The sequence below is a fragment of the Pleurodeles waltl genome, chromosome 5, assembly GCF_031143425.1.
Source record: "Pleurodeles waltl isolate 20211129_DDA chromosome 5, aPleWal1.hap1.20221129, whole genome shotgun sequence".
Taxonomy (NCBI): Eukaryota; Metazoa; Chordata; class Amphibia; order Caudata; family Salamandridae; genus Pleurodeles; species Pleurodeles waltl.
In genome coordinates, this window is record NC_090444.1 from 63,030,693 (window position 1) to 63,043,796 (window position 13,104).

A 13,104-nucleotide genomic window follows, 5' to 3' on the forward strand; every position below is an offset into this window, starting at 1 on the left:
AATATGGTCCAAATGGGCCTTGGCGGAGAGTGTCACCCAGGCAGACGCGACAGTGCTACGTGTGAAGTCTAAGCAGGAAGTCAGAAGGCTCTGCACAAGCCCCAGGCCAGGGGACTGCCTTGCTGACCCGTCTCCAGCTGTATTCTACCTACAGTCTGCCCAAGTACTAGTAACCTCCTTGAGCGCTCTCTCTTACCAGTGGGAAGAGATGGCGGGGGGCATGGTGGGATGTCGCATTACAAGGACTTCTTTAGGAAATATGACTATGGACTGACCTCCCTCCTATGCCAGGTAGACAGGTCACAGTGGAGGGAAGAGGGCACCTCCTAGACGAGAAGGGTGGCAAGCAGTGCTATGACACAACTACTCACTTATAACTCACTATTACATGCAGAAAGTGACATATATTCTTATTACAGCCATATTCTGACATCATAACAAGACTATAATAAGTAAATAAACTACAGAAGCATCTAGGGAAATTAGAAACTCCCACCAATAGTGACAATGCATCATACAACTGCTTTTTTCCCATGTCCGAGTCCAGTAGGCAGCATGAAGCTCATACCTGATGTGAAGGTACTCATTTTATCAAACCCAAATGGACCAAAGGCTCAGCTTGCTGGCCAGGATTCAAATCTGGGACTTGGAGGCCTTTGCAGATGTCAACAACAAACATTAGCTCACTAAGCCATAGAGCTGGCTTAGTCATTCCCAGACCTAGCACATACCTGTATATGGAGACGTTCTCGATCAGAGCGTTGCTCTCGGACTCCTGCAGCACAATGCCTCTCGGGGAGACGGTGAGGGTGACCTTCTGGAACTTCTTGGCTCCCACTCTAGCCTAAGAGAGAAAGCAAAGAGGTCAGTTCAGAGCTGTTAATCCAGCGACAAACATGGCACTTCTCTGTCTGCCACCCTTATTACTTCGCCTGATAAGGTATGCCCAAATGGCCCAGTGCCCATTGTGAGCCATGGAAACTACATTCAGATGAGAAGAGACTGGGGACTTGGGCAATACATAAAGCCTTGCCAACAGCTCAATAATTAACCCAGTTTAAACATTAAATTCCTGAACTCCTGTTGGAGGCAACAAGACACCAATAAACGTGTCTGTGTTTGCTTGGAAACCTGGCAGAGAGGTTTCTTAGGTGACAGAGCACTGGAGCACCCAGTCCTGTAAGTCAATTACTGACATTTTTAGGTAGCTGACAGAGGCGAGATAAGCCAAGAAATGCTTGATCAGTAGACTCTGATACTTATAGGATGCCAAGCACAGGCTGCTATGAACAGTCAGAATGTGCATTTCTGAAATGCAAATTAGCTGGCCAGCTACACGACAGCTGTTGAGTAGCAGGGCACAACACCAGACCGATGGATGAAGAGGGCTGGCTGAAAACCTATATAAATAAGGATATTATGTACTCAATGTTGTGAAATCAAAAGGTCTTGCCTAACGCCGGGACTAAAATCAAGAAGATGTCAAACCAGGCACTTCCCGGGGTTGAAAAGTTTCCTCTGTGTCTCCTCTGCTCATTGGACAGATCATTGGTCCTTTGTGCACAAGGAGGAGGCTCAGACTATTCTCTCATCCTGTTTCTCACCCCTTAGTTTTTCCGCTGGTGCTAGTCCTTCCAAGTTTAAGAGGAGAGCTGAGAGCCTCCCAGGAAAGTCACCTCGCCATTGCAGAGGATATAGGGCTTTATACATCAGCCCCAGACCCCTGTAGGCCAAGGAGGAGTAAATTCTGAGCAACTTCTGAGATTGACTCTTTCTGGGAGTCAAGGGGGCGGATCGCCGGCCTGCCTGTTCATTTAACATCCAGCCTCTGCAACCACTTCATCAACGAAGGGGTGGTGGGTTAAACCCCTTAGGATGTTGTTCCACCCACCACTTACATGTAACACCCCTTCTGCGCCTCCCTTTTGCCATGTTATCATTCAAAATACCTTTTCAACCAGTGCAAGAGCACCAAAAACCTAGTTTCTATATTAAATCAATATTTTATTGGTGCACAGTGCAGGGGCACAAGATATTTTACTCGTCTGAGTTTTGTCCTGCTGCGTGGAATTTCTCCCTGAAATTCATTTATATTTTTTGTGAGCATCTAATTTTGGAGCAGAAAACTCAGGATAGCTACATTTAGAACAATAACTTTCGACAGATGAGCTGAGGTAGAAATCCTCCCTGGATAAAGTATGTGAGTGTTGCTCTGACCCCCAATAGACGAGGTAAGGTACCCCCAATACACCAGTCCATCAGGGCAGCTCCCAGTGCGCTCCAAAACCAGGTCACAGCGCAGATGCTTCGACAACCAGAGTTTTCCATGACCACAACGCAGCTTTAAATCCCAGTGTGGTTGGCCCAGAAAAGTCTCATTTAAAATGTAAAGAAAGTTAAAACATTAAATTATTAAGCCTGCTGCTAGGCTCCTGGCAGAAACAAGGCAGCCTGGTCCCGTTCGGCCAGCGCTTTTAGCAAATTACAAGTTAGAAACCTATGACCTGGAAGGGAACCCAACTGGAGGCAGCGGCGGAACTGGGACGTCTTCTCAATTAGTTAAGGTTCTGTAAAAATCATCAGAGAGAAAGAGAAGGATGGGTGGGCGGGGGAGAGGAGAAAGAGCGGGGGGAGAGAATGTGAGTGTGTGTGTGTGTGAGAGAGAGGGTGTGTGTTTGCATGAGAGAGGGTGTGTGTGTGTGGGGGTGAGTGTGTGTAAGAGTGGGTGTCTCTGTGTGAGTGTGTGTGTGTATATAAAAGTGTGGGGGTGTGTGTGTGTGCGTGCGCAAGAGTGTGTGTGGGTGTGTGTGTAAGAGTGTGGGTGTATGTGTGTGGGTGTGTGTAAGTGTGTGGGTGTGTGTAAGTGTATGTGTGTAAGAGTGTGGGTGTGTGTGGAGGTCGAGTGTGTGTGTGTATAATAGTGTGGGTGTAAGTGTGTGTATATAAGAGTGTGGGTGTATGTGTGTGTGTAAGAGTGTGTGTGTGGAGGGGTGAGTGTGTGTAAGAGAGTGGGGGTGAGTGTGTGTGTGTGTGTGTGGAGGGGGTGAGTGTGTAAGAGTGTGTGTGTAAGTGTGTGTGTATATAAGAGTGTGGGTGTATGTGTGTGTGTGTAAGAGTGTGTGTGTGTGTGTGTAGGGGGTGAGTGTGTGTGTGTGTAAGAGTGTGGGTGTAAGTGTGTGTGTGTATATAAGAGTGTGGGTGTGTGTGTGTAAGAGTGAGTGTGTGTGTGGGGGGGTGAGTGTGTGTGTGTGGGGGGGTGAGTGTGTGTGTGTGTAAGAGTGTGTGTGTATGTGTGTGGGTAAGAGTGTGGGTGTATGTGTGGGTAAGAGTGTGGGTGTATGTGTGTGTGGGGGGAGGGGTACGTGCACTAATGATCAGTATCACAGGAGCACCGATGCAAAGCACTAGTGAAGATCAGAGCAGGGGATGGTGTGTGGAGGGTGGAGTTCTAGGCAGGATATATTTGTGTAAGGTAATCATGTCAAGCTTCATTCCAACAGTCGAGCTAAACCAACAGAGATCAGGAGCAAGTGCAAACTGCTTCTAGCAAAAGAGCTTGTATAACAAACAGGCAGTTCAAGAGAGGACACCCCCATCATGTCTACACTCAGAATAAGAGAAATATAAGGCATGCAACTGAGAACAAAAAAGGAAAAGATACTACTACTGAAAAGACTGATAACAATGAGGTACAAAGGGGGCGTGGCCAGGGTCCGGAACATGGCGGACGCCTGATTATCTAGCTCCAGAGGGGCCTGCCGGATTAATCCTTCTCAGCGCGCTGGTCCGGGCCGCCTGCTCACGGAGTGTGGGCTCCCTGCGGCGGACCGCCGGGAGGCGCGATTGGGCCCCCAACGCAGTCCTGGGGCGAGAGGCGGGCGGTGCAGTTTGCTCCGTTACGGGGAGAGGCGTGCGGCCCCTCCCCTGCTGGAAGCCGCGGCCTGACGTTGTGCGGTCGGCCGCGGCGGGAGCGAGGCGGGCGGCCAGAGTCCATCGGCGCTCGCGTCGGAGGCTGAATTTACCGTTGCAAGGGGAGGCTAGCGGCCCCTCCCCTCGCTGAAAGCCGCGGCCCGGTGGTGAGCGGCCGACAGCAGCAGGAACAAGGCGGGCGGACCAGGTGCGGCTGCGCTCGCAACTGCGGCGCGAGTCCAGATCGCGGACCCTGGGGCCCCTGATGCAGTTGGAGAGAACTGGGGGCCCTCCCTGGTGTAAGCCCTCAACGGAAGCGACGGAGCGGGCGTAACGGCCCCACCTTTGCCAGAGCCGACCTGAGGGCATTGTACTTGGCCCAATTGGAGTACCTGGGCACGGAAAAGGCAACGGGATGGGCTGCCTAACGGAGTGTGTCATCTGTGGAGGTTCAGTAGTTGAACACGGATCCCCATGTGTTGCGCCTTGAGAGAGGTGCGCATAACGGACGGCCCCGGGTCAACTGTCTGGCGTGAGGGGACCGCGGACCGCGGAGCCACCGGACGTCTTGGGGCACAACTGACTCCGGAGAGAAGATTACGAACACGATCAGGTGGACACCCTTGAGCACGGAAAGAGGACTGGAAAGTGGGTGAGTGCCCCATTGGATGGATGACTGGGCCTTGGCTGTGGCGGGCGCCTGGATCTGGCTGCCGGGGCAGGGCCTGACTGGAAATCCGAACAAAGGCACTGGGGCTGAAATAGGGAGTAATTAGCAGCGACCTACTGCATGAGTGCCCCCCATCCTGGGAGCCGCAATTTAGACACAACCAGCGGAGCTCTTGGAGTTCGGCCAAAAAGGACAGAGAGTAGAAGTTAGAGCTCCAAAGTCCGAAAAGAAGGGACAATCCTAGTTGTGGTTCACACGAACGCGCGCGGGCCGTCTGCCGGGGCCCCCGAGGCGCGCCTGCTTGCCGGACCGATGCCCCCCAAGGGCCGTCACAAGAATAGAACCATGGACCACGAGTTGACACCTGGGGTGAGCGAAGCGGACTCACTAAACCAATCACAAATTAAAGTTCAGGACACCCTAGACAAGATACTGGGGGCCATAGAGGATACCAAATCAACATTGCAACGTGACATCAACCAGGTTGCGATTGAGGTGGGGCTCCTGAGAGCTGACCATCACAAGTTGGTTGACAGGGTCAAAGAAGCGGAAACCATATTAGCGGACATCGTACCAAGGCAGAAAGACATAGCGGCGGAGGTAACTTCATTGACCGACAGAGTGGCAAGACTTGAACAACGTGCCGAAGACGCGGAGGGAAGAAACAGGAGGAGCAATGTGCGAGTGGTAGGCCTCCCTGAGGGGACCGAAGGGTCAAACTTGGTGGGCTTTCTGGAGAAATGGTTGAGCGAGGTGGTTGCGCCGGGATGCCTGACCCCCTTCTACACCCTGGAACGTGCCTATCGTGTACCATCGAGACCTCTAGCCCCTGGCAGACCCCCGTGCTATAATCGCTAAACTTCTGCACTACAGAGACAGGGACATCCTCCTACAGAAAGCCAGAGAGACGGGCCCGTTCAAAGTAGGGAACGGGGAAGTTACACTGTTCCCGGATTTCACGCTGGAGGTCCAGAACAGGCGAAACTCATTCCTAATGGTCAAAAGAGCCCTGCGAGACGAAGGGATCCAGTATTCGCTATTATACCCGGCCAGGCTAAGAGTGATGGTGGAGGGCAAGACCACATTCCTCCAATCGCCGGAGGAAGCATGGGAATGGCTTGAGAGGCGTGGATCCCAAAAAGTGCAACCTGCAAGTGAAAGCCCTGGAGCGAGAAGAGCCCGCCGAGCCCCGAAGGGGAAGAGATCAAGTGACCACCCTCGGTTGGCACCAACGCAAACGCAGAGAGAAACGGACAGGAGGGCGGCCCTAGAGGCGGCGGCTCGGGTGGGTGGTGAGGTGCCCCCCCCCCCCCGAGGAGGGACCGAAGAAGAGTCCGATGATACAATGGTGTCCTCTGCCGAGGACTCGGAGGGCCTATCGCCAGCACCGAGTGTGACCCCCACAGACAGCCGACGAGCTCGTATAGCCCGGACGTGAAGCGGCGCCCAGAGACATAGCACACTGCTTGAGCGAGTGGCCCCTCCGGACCTGGCTCCCCCCCCTGACTCGACTCTTGCCTGTCCGACTTGGCTAGCGAGTACTGCAGTTATGTGTTTGGAAAAGTTGCATTATAGCACAGTTTATTGGGCAACCTACAGTTCCGGAGGCGCCCTGGGGTTTGGGAGTTGGGGTTTACATTTACAAGTTAAATCGGCTAAATGGGTGGAGAAATCTGACTACAGTAGAGGGGTGGGCATGTGGGGGAGGCTATTGAGATCAAGGGCGCGCCAGACCTGCCACGAGCAGGTCCCAAGCACTGGATGACAGACTACAACCTTATAACCTGGAATGTCAGGGGGATGGGCACTCCGGCTAAAAGACAGAGTTATATCATTCCTCAAGAGAAGGGGGGTGCAGATAGCAATGTTGCAGGAGACCCACTTGGCAATGGGCGAGGGAGAGAAACTAAGACGGAGGTGGAGGGGGCGGGTGTTTGCCACGGAGTATTCAGCTTATGCTAGAGGCGCACTGATTTGGATTAGAGCGGGGGTCCCACTGACGGTTGAGTCTTCCAGCATTGACAAAGAGGGAAGGTTTGTGATACTGGAGGGGAAACTACAGGGGATCCCGTTAGTTCTGAGTTGCATTTATGCCCCCAACCAAGATCAGATCCCATTCATGATCGACTTATCAAGTCACCTCACCCGCCAGAGCACAGGGGAAGTACTAATAGGAGGGGACTTCAACGCAGTACTAGATATAAACATGGATAGGTCTACCCCACCGCTCCAAGGGGCAACATCAATTAAAACAGCACAAAATCTAACTGAGTGGTTGAGTACTTGGGGGTTAGTGGACGTCTGGCGGGTGCAGCACCCAACCGCCAGGGACTATTCATTTTACTCGGGCCTCCACCGAGTGCACACTAGAATTGATAGGGTGGTCTGCACCTCGGGACTGGCTCGCGATATGACCCAGTCTGAATACCTTGCTCGCACAATATCGGATCATAACCCTCTACTACTAACGATGAGGGTATCACGGGACAGGCCGCCCATCCCGTCATGGAGACTGGCCCCTGCGACACTCGAAGATCAGGCATATAGAGAGGCACTGCGCAACCACCTAACAGAACACATTGAAACAAACAAGGGATCCACCCCCTCCAGGGCGGTGGAGTGGGAGACACTCAAAGTGGTGACGAGGGGTTTCTGTCTCAGGCAGTCGGCGGGAGTGAGGCGCACACTAGAGAGGGAGCTAACCGCCCTGGAGGAGGTCATACACGAGGGGGAGCTAAGACAGGGCCCTGCAGCGCAAGAGGATGAAAAATATAATCAAGCACGCAGAGAACACTCACAGGCTGAAGAAAGACTAAGATGCCATGACATGCAAAAATATCTAGCATCCATACAATCTGAGGAGGGGAGGTCGGGTAAACTGTTGGCATGGTTGGTGCGCCAAACGGAGATAGTGAACCCATCACAAGCGTGCTGGATAGAAGGGGAAACCGTAGGCTATGCCCAGGCCCCATCAATGACGCATTCAGGGATTATTACGCACACCTGTATAGAAGACCTAACGACTTGGAGACGGCGACATTTGACAACTACCTGTTACGGATCCCCCTACCGGTGCTGGATCTCGAGGATAGGGATAGGCTAGGAGGGCCAGTGACCATGGAAGAGATAAATGATGCCATAACGCAGCTGGCCCCTGGGAAGACCCCTGGTACAGATGGCCTTCCTATGGATTTTTACAAGAAATATAAATCCTTACTGACTCCCTGCTTGGCGGAGATGTATGCGGAGGCAATACAAAAGGGGGAGCTACCATGTACACTACGTGAGGCGCTGGTAGTCCCACTCCCCAAGACAGCCAACAGGGAGGCTTCGGTGTCCGACTTCCGCCCGCTATCCATGCTAAATAGTGACTTCAAGATCCTCAGCAGGATCTTAGCCGGCCGACTGCTTCCCCACATGTCCACACTGATACATGCTGACCAAAATGGCTTCATTCCCGGTCGCAGCACCTCTTTAAACCTTAGGCGACTCTTCTCTGTATTACACATGCCCGAAGAACTGAGGCCGCTGGCGGGGACCCTGTTGGCGGTGGATTTCGAGAAGGCATTTGACTCAATTCGGTCGGACTACCTGAGGTCGGTGATGTTAAAAATGGGTCTGGGAGAAAACTGGGTTAGATGGGTGGACCTGTTGTACTCGTCCCCGCTAGCAAGGGTGAGGACGGGTAGAACAATCTCCAGGGCGTACCCGGTGTTCTGTGGCACTAGACAGGGGTGCCCCCTTTCCCCACTACTGTTTGCCCTGGCTATCGAGCCCCTGGCGACTCGGTGGAGGGAGGGGGGTGTGGGTAGGGGGGTCGAGTGGGGGCCAAGTGAACACATTGTCTCCCTTTACGCTGACGATATATTAATTTATCTTAGGGACGGTCCCAGTGGTATCCCTTGGGCACTTGGGGCACTGGAGGACTTCGGGGTGGTTTCGGGACTGCGCCTAAACTGTGGCAAAACATACGTGTTCCCTTTGACCTCAGGTTGCGAGCGCCCACCAACATGCCCGACAGACGTGAACTGGGCCCCTCGGCCCTTCAGGTACTTGGGTATTCAAATATTCCACGAATTGGAAGATCTCAGGGAGGGTAACCTTGGCAAAGCGACTCGATCCTTGAGGTCCTCGGTAGGGTTTTGGCGCTCCCTGAAGTTATCAATAATGGCCAGAGTGGCACTATCGAAAATGATCATGCTTCCAAGACTCCTCTACTACTTTGTCAATTTACCATTGTTGATCCCTCCGGTATGGTTCCGTGACTTGAACGTACTGCTCAGAGAGCTAATTTGGGACAATGGACGTAGACGCACTGCACTCACGGCCACTTGTAGGCCGACCCGCATGGGAGGACTGGGTGCCCCCGACTTTGAGGCTTATTACTTGGCATCCCAACTACAGTGGGTAGCCGGCTGGCTGGCGGGCAAGGGACACCTGGACCTGTGGACAACCCAGGGGGTAATGGACACGTCACGGATTGCGACACACATGACAGGCAAGAAAATAGTCCTGCCTGGAAACAACATGATGTTAAAAGTCGCAATGGCATGCTGGAAGAGATGCGCGAAGATAGTAGGAGTGGGCCCACCATACTCCCCGGCCTTACCGCTCTCGGCACTGATTATGGAGTCTGGGGGGAAAGGACCGAAAAGCCTGGGACTCGGTCCCTGGACGGGTGCAGGGATTGAGACAGTGGGTGGACTATTCGAGGGGGGGGGTACTGAGGGGCTTTGCTGATCTAACGGGTGTGGGTGTTCCCCGGGGTCAGTTCCTGCTCTTCGGGAAGTTAGTGCACGCACTGAAGGACCACTGGTGCACGATAAACGCTGAACCCACTCCTCACGGAGTATTGCACCTCCTACTGACGTCGAGGGAGGAGCCCCACTTGATAACCAAAATATACCGAACCCAGTTACAATCCATATTAGATCCCTTGCAGTCATTGAGGGAGCGATGGGAAGGCACGATTGGGCGGGACTGTCTGACCCTGAGTGGAACAAAACGTTGGCATACCCCCAGACGATCACACGGAATGCGCGGTTAAAATACATCCAATATAATTACCTGCACAGAACGTACCTAACACCGCACCGACTATTCCGTATATACGGGGGGCCCCCCAGGGCGTGTCCAAGATGTCGGGGGGGTGAGGCAGACTTTGACCATATGGTGTGGGGGTGCCCAGTGCTTCAGGTTGGTTGGAAGGAGATATTGTCTATTCTGTCCCAGCTATTCGGTACGAAGTTACTCCCTACCCCGGAACTGTGCTTACTGGGTCTCAGGCCGGCAGCATTAAACGGGAAAGTAAGAGGGCGTTTCCTGGACCTAACCCTGGCCCTTTACAAAAGATTGATCTCAAAGGGCTGGAAATCCTCAGACCACCCCTCACTGGCTGATTGGAAAAAGGATGTTACGAAATGGTCCAGGGCTGAACTACAGGTCCTGAAGGCGGAGGAGGCCAAGGGCATCCGTCAGGTTCCTATTGCCCCGGCCTGGGAAGACTTAGTGGCGAACTGGGATGGACTATGCAAGAGAGCAGCAGCCCCAATGGGAATGGTGGGAGATACTTAGCACATCTTGGTGGATTGACCTATGGGATGGGACCCCCAGGGAATTCCATGGGGTAACTGAACACTCGTAGAGCCCACACTGAGGAACGCGAAACAGAAACCAACGAGCCACCAAATACTATATCACCATTGGATACGGGGATGAAGCGAACGGCCTGTTGTCCCCCCTCTCGCGATGGTGCGCCTGGCCTCCCCCTACATGCTGACATGCTTTAACTCCTCAAACACCGTTAGCTACAAATCCCACCCACATAACGCCGTAAAGTTGTTCTCCTATCTTGCTTATTTCCCCCCCCTTTTCTTTTTTTTTCTCTATCCATTTTTGTATTTTTCTTTTTCTCTCTTTTTTCTTTTTCTCAGTTTGCTTCGCTCTCATTCTCCTATTTAAAGTACAGAGTAGAACGGGTTTAAGTTGACTGATCACATATATGAGTTAAATTGATAGTATAAGATTGCGAAGTGTATAGCACGGCTCGTCATAGGGTTGGGTATATCAACACCAAGTACCAACGAATGCATAGAAAATGTTAACAATACCAAAGTAATAAGTAACTAAAATTGTATAATGTGTGTCACAAATGCAGACTGTTTAATGCTCACATACAACAAATGCAAGTTGTTAACTCGAGCAAACGTATAAATGTAAAGCAACAGAAGGTTAATAAAATATATTTTTTAAAAAAAACAATGAGGTACAAAAAAAGAGGCAAAGCACGACAAAAAATGGACAAGCATAAAAAACAAAGAGGGGGTGCTTTGGCTATAGAAAGAATTGTTCAAATGAACTTGATAAAGAGATTGTCTAATGAGGACTGTGTGCGTGTAGCTCATTAGCACACACCACAACTTTCACTCATGAAAGAATTGCCATTCAGAAAATGTATTGGTATCGCAGGGTGGCTAAAGAAAAGAGAAGCTGGGAATATCTGCAATCCGCTGGAAGGGAACCCTATACTTCAGCAAAAACATAGAGCAATCAGAGTGAAGGACACCAGTTGGCATTCTCAGACTAACTGCATAGCACCATTGCAGGGGGTGAAGCAGCTTTCTGGCCTCGCCATCCGGCTCCTCTTTAAAGTCTATACAAATATCCCCCAATGGCCAACTAACATAAAACGTACAAAGAGCAATAAGTTTACACCGACAGCTTCTCCACTTTCCTCCTTTCAAACCCACCGTTTCTCTTACTGTCTCTAAAGAAAGGTCACATTCTGTACTCTTTTTAGGACCTAAAATACAATGGTCGCTCAATTCCGCTCCTGTTCTGTGATATGAAGACTTACTTTCAACTCTATGTTACATTTTGAGGTTGCTGATTTTTCCCCTAAGGTGACAGCCCTGAAATATTGAAAATACCAGTTATTCACTACAACAAGAATATTTAGGGGTACTATAGGCCACTGGGTCTGAAACCCAAGTTTGTGGCAGACTGTGCTGTCCATATTTCCGCTCAAGTTTCCCAACTTCGCAGTTGAAAGACCTTCATTTTCACGTTAACAGGTTGAAGGAGACAGACTCCATGGAACTGATCAACGCGTTTAAAACAGGTAGCCGGCAATCTCATTCATCATGGCAGGACATCTACTTGATCCTATTTTTACCACTTTGGACTCAGTCAGCAAAAACCTTTAGATTGAACAGATAAATATGTGGTATATTTTAATAAACTTTTCAGGAGGATGGCCTCAGAATTATATGTTGCTTATATGCGCAAGAAGTTGGTCAGACCCTAGTATACAGTAAGAAGTGACAATTTCGCACTAGAGTTCTGCCCTACTATTTTTAATCCTCATCCTCAGATTGAAGAAAAGATCTCAGCTTTTAAATACTGGATCTCTGGTACTCTATATTGAATGGCACCTTAAAGATTAATTCATATTGACAGGTCAAATCCTACTGACCCTTAGTATTCTAATAAAATTAAAATTGTAAGACGCTTGAATGTCTCTGGAGGAAAGATTACTGCCCACTTGCTAAGGAAATTTATCATAAAGGCATTTAGAAATGTCAAGATCTGATTCATTCTTCAAGGGCTGACTTCTGTGATACAAGAATTGAGAGAGCAAATACTTACTGAAGGAATTCTTTCCCATTTTAGAAAGCTTCCCTTTTTAAGCCTCGCGTATTAAGACCAACACATCTCAGGTTCTTTGTGATGAATTCAGAAAATATGGAACAGTTTTGATTCCTTGAGTAAACAGTGTTATTTCTAGCATCCTGTCGGAATTCTTGTCCTTAATAGTTCCTTGCTTCTCCACCCTAATCAAAGAGGCCATGTGTAATGGTGTGCCACACCTCTTCTCTGCCTATCAGCACATAGAGCACCATGCCTCTTCACGTCACCTCACCGGTCACCCCTCTGGGTGCCCATCAGTACATACATGCGCTCTTTGGGCGTGCTTCAGTGGCTGCCACATGCCAAAGAATAACGCAGCATGTGCTAGAAGGAATCCCTCACACAACGCCGCGCTTTCAGGACAACATCTCAATTAACGGTGAGGATGAGAAGGAACATACTACCACCTGGAGAGAAGTTTTATTTAAACTCAGGTTGTCAGGACTCACCATAAAGAAAGAAAAATGCCAGATTAATGTAGGATCTGTTGAGTATCTTAGTCGCACTATATCATACAATGGCGGCAGACCCTAACTGAATTAGTGGAGGCTATTGAGAAAACTGTACCTTCTACCAATACAGAGGAACTTAAGTCATTCCTTGGACTCTTTTGTGGGACAAAAACAGTCAGTCTGCGTTTGAAACAGTTAAACAGGCAATAACCAGGGCTCCATCGTCAGGAAGATTTGATCCTAATAAACCCACTGTACTTACTACAAATGCCAGGAAGAAGGGCCTGGGAGCTAGTCCAACGCAAAGAGTTGAGGGGAAAGAACAGTTGTTGCCTTCACATCCTCTACTGTACGTGGGTCAGAAAAGCACCACTCTGTGGCAGT

At 50.4% G+C, this 13,104-nt stretch overlaps 1 protein-coding gene across 2 annotated transcripts in view; it reads right to left on the reverse strand.

Moving 5' to 3' along the window:
• LOC138295339 (low density lipoprotein receptor adapter protein 1-B-like) overlaps positions 1-13,104 on the reverse strand; it is a 216,157-nt gene that overhangs the window by 73,418 nt on the left and 129,635 nt on the right. For both annotated transcript variants that reach the window (XM_069233570.1, XM_069233569.1), the window contains exon 3: positions 732-844. In XM_069233570.1, the coding sequence (XP_069089671.1) occupies positions 732-844 (113 nt within the window). The remainder of the gene's footprint in view (positions 1-731; positions 845-13,104) is intronic.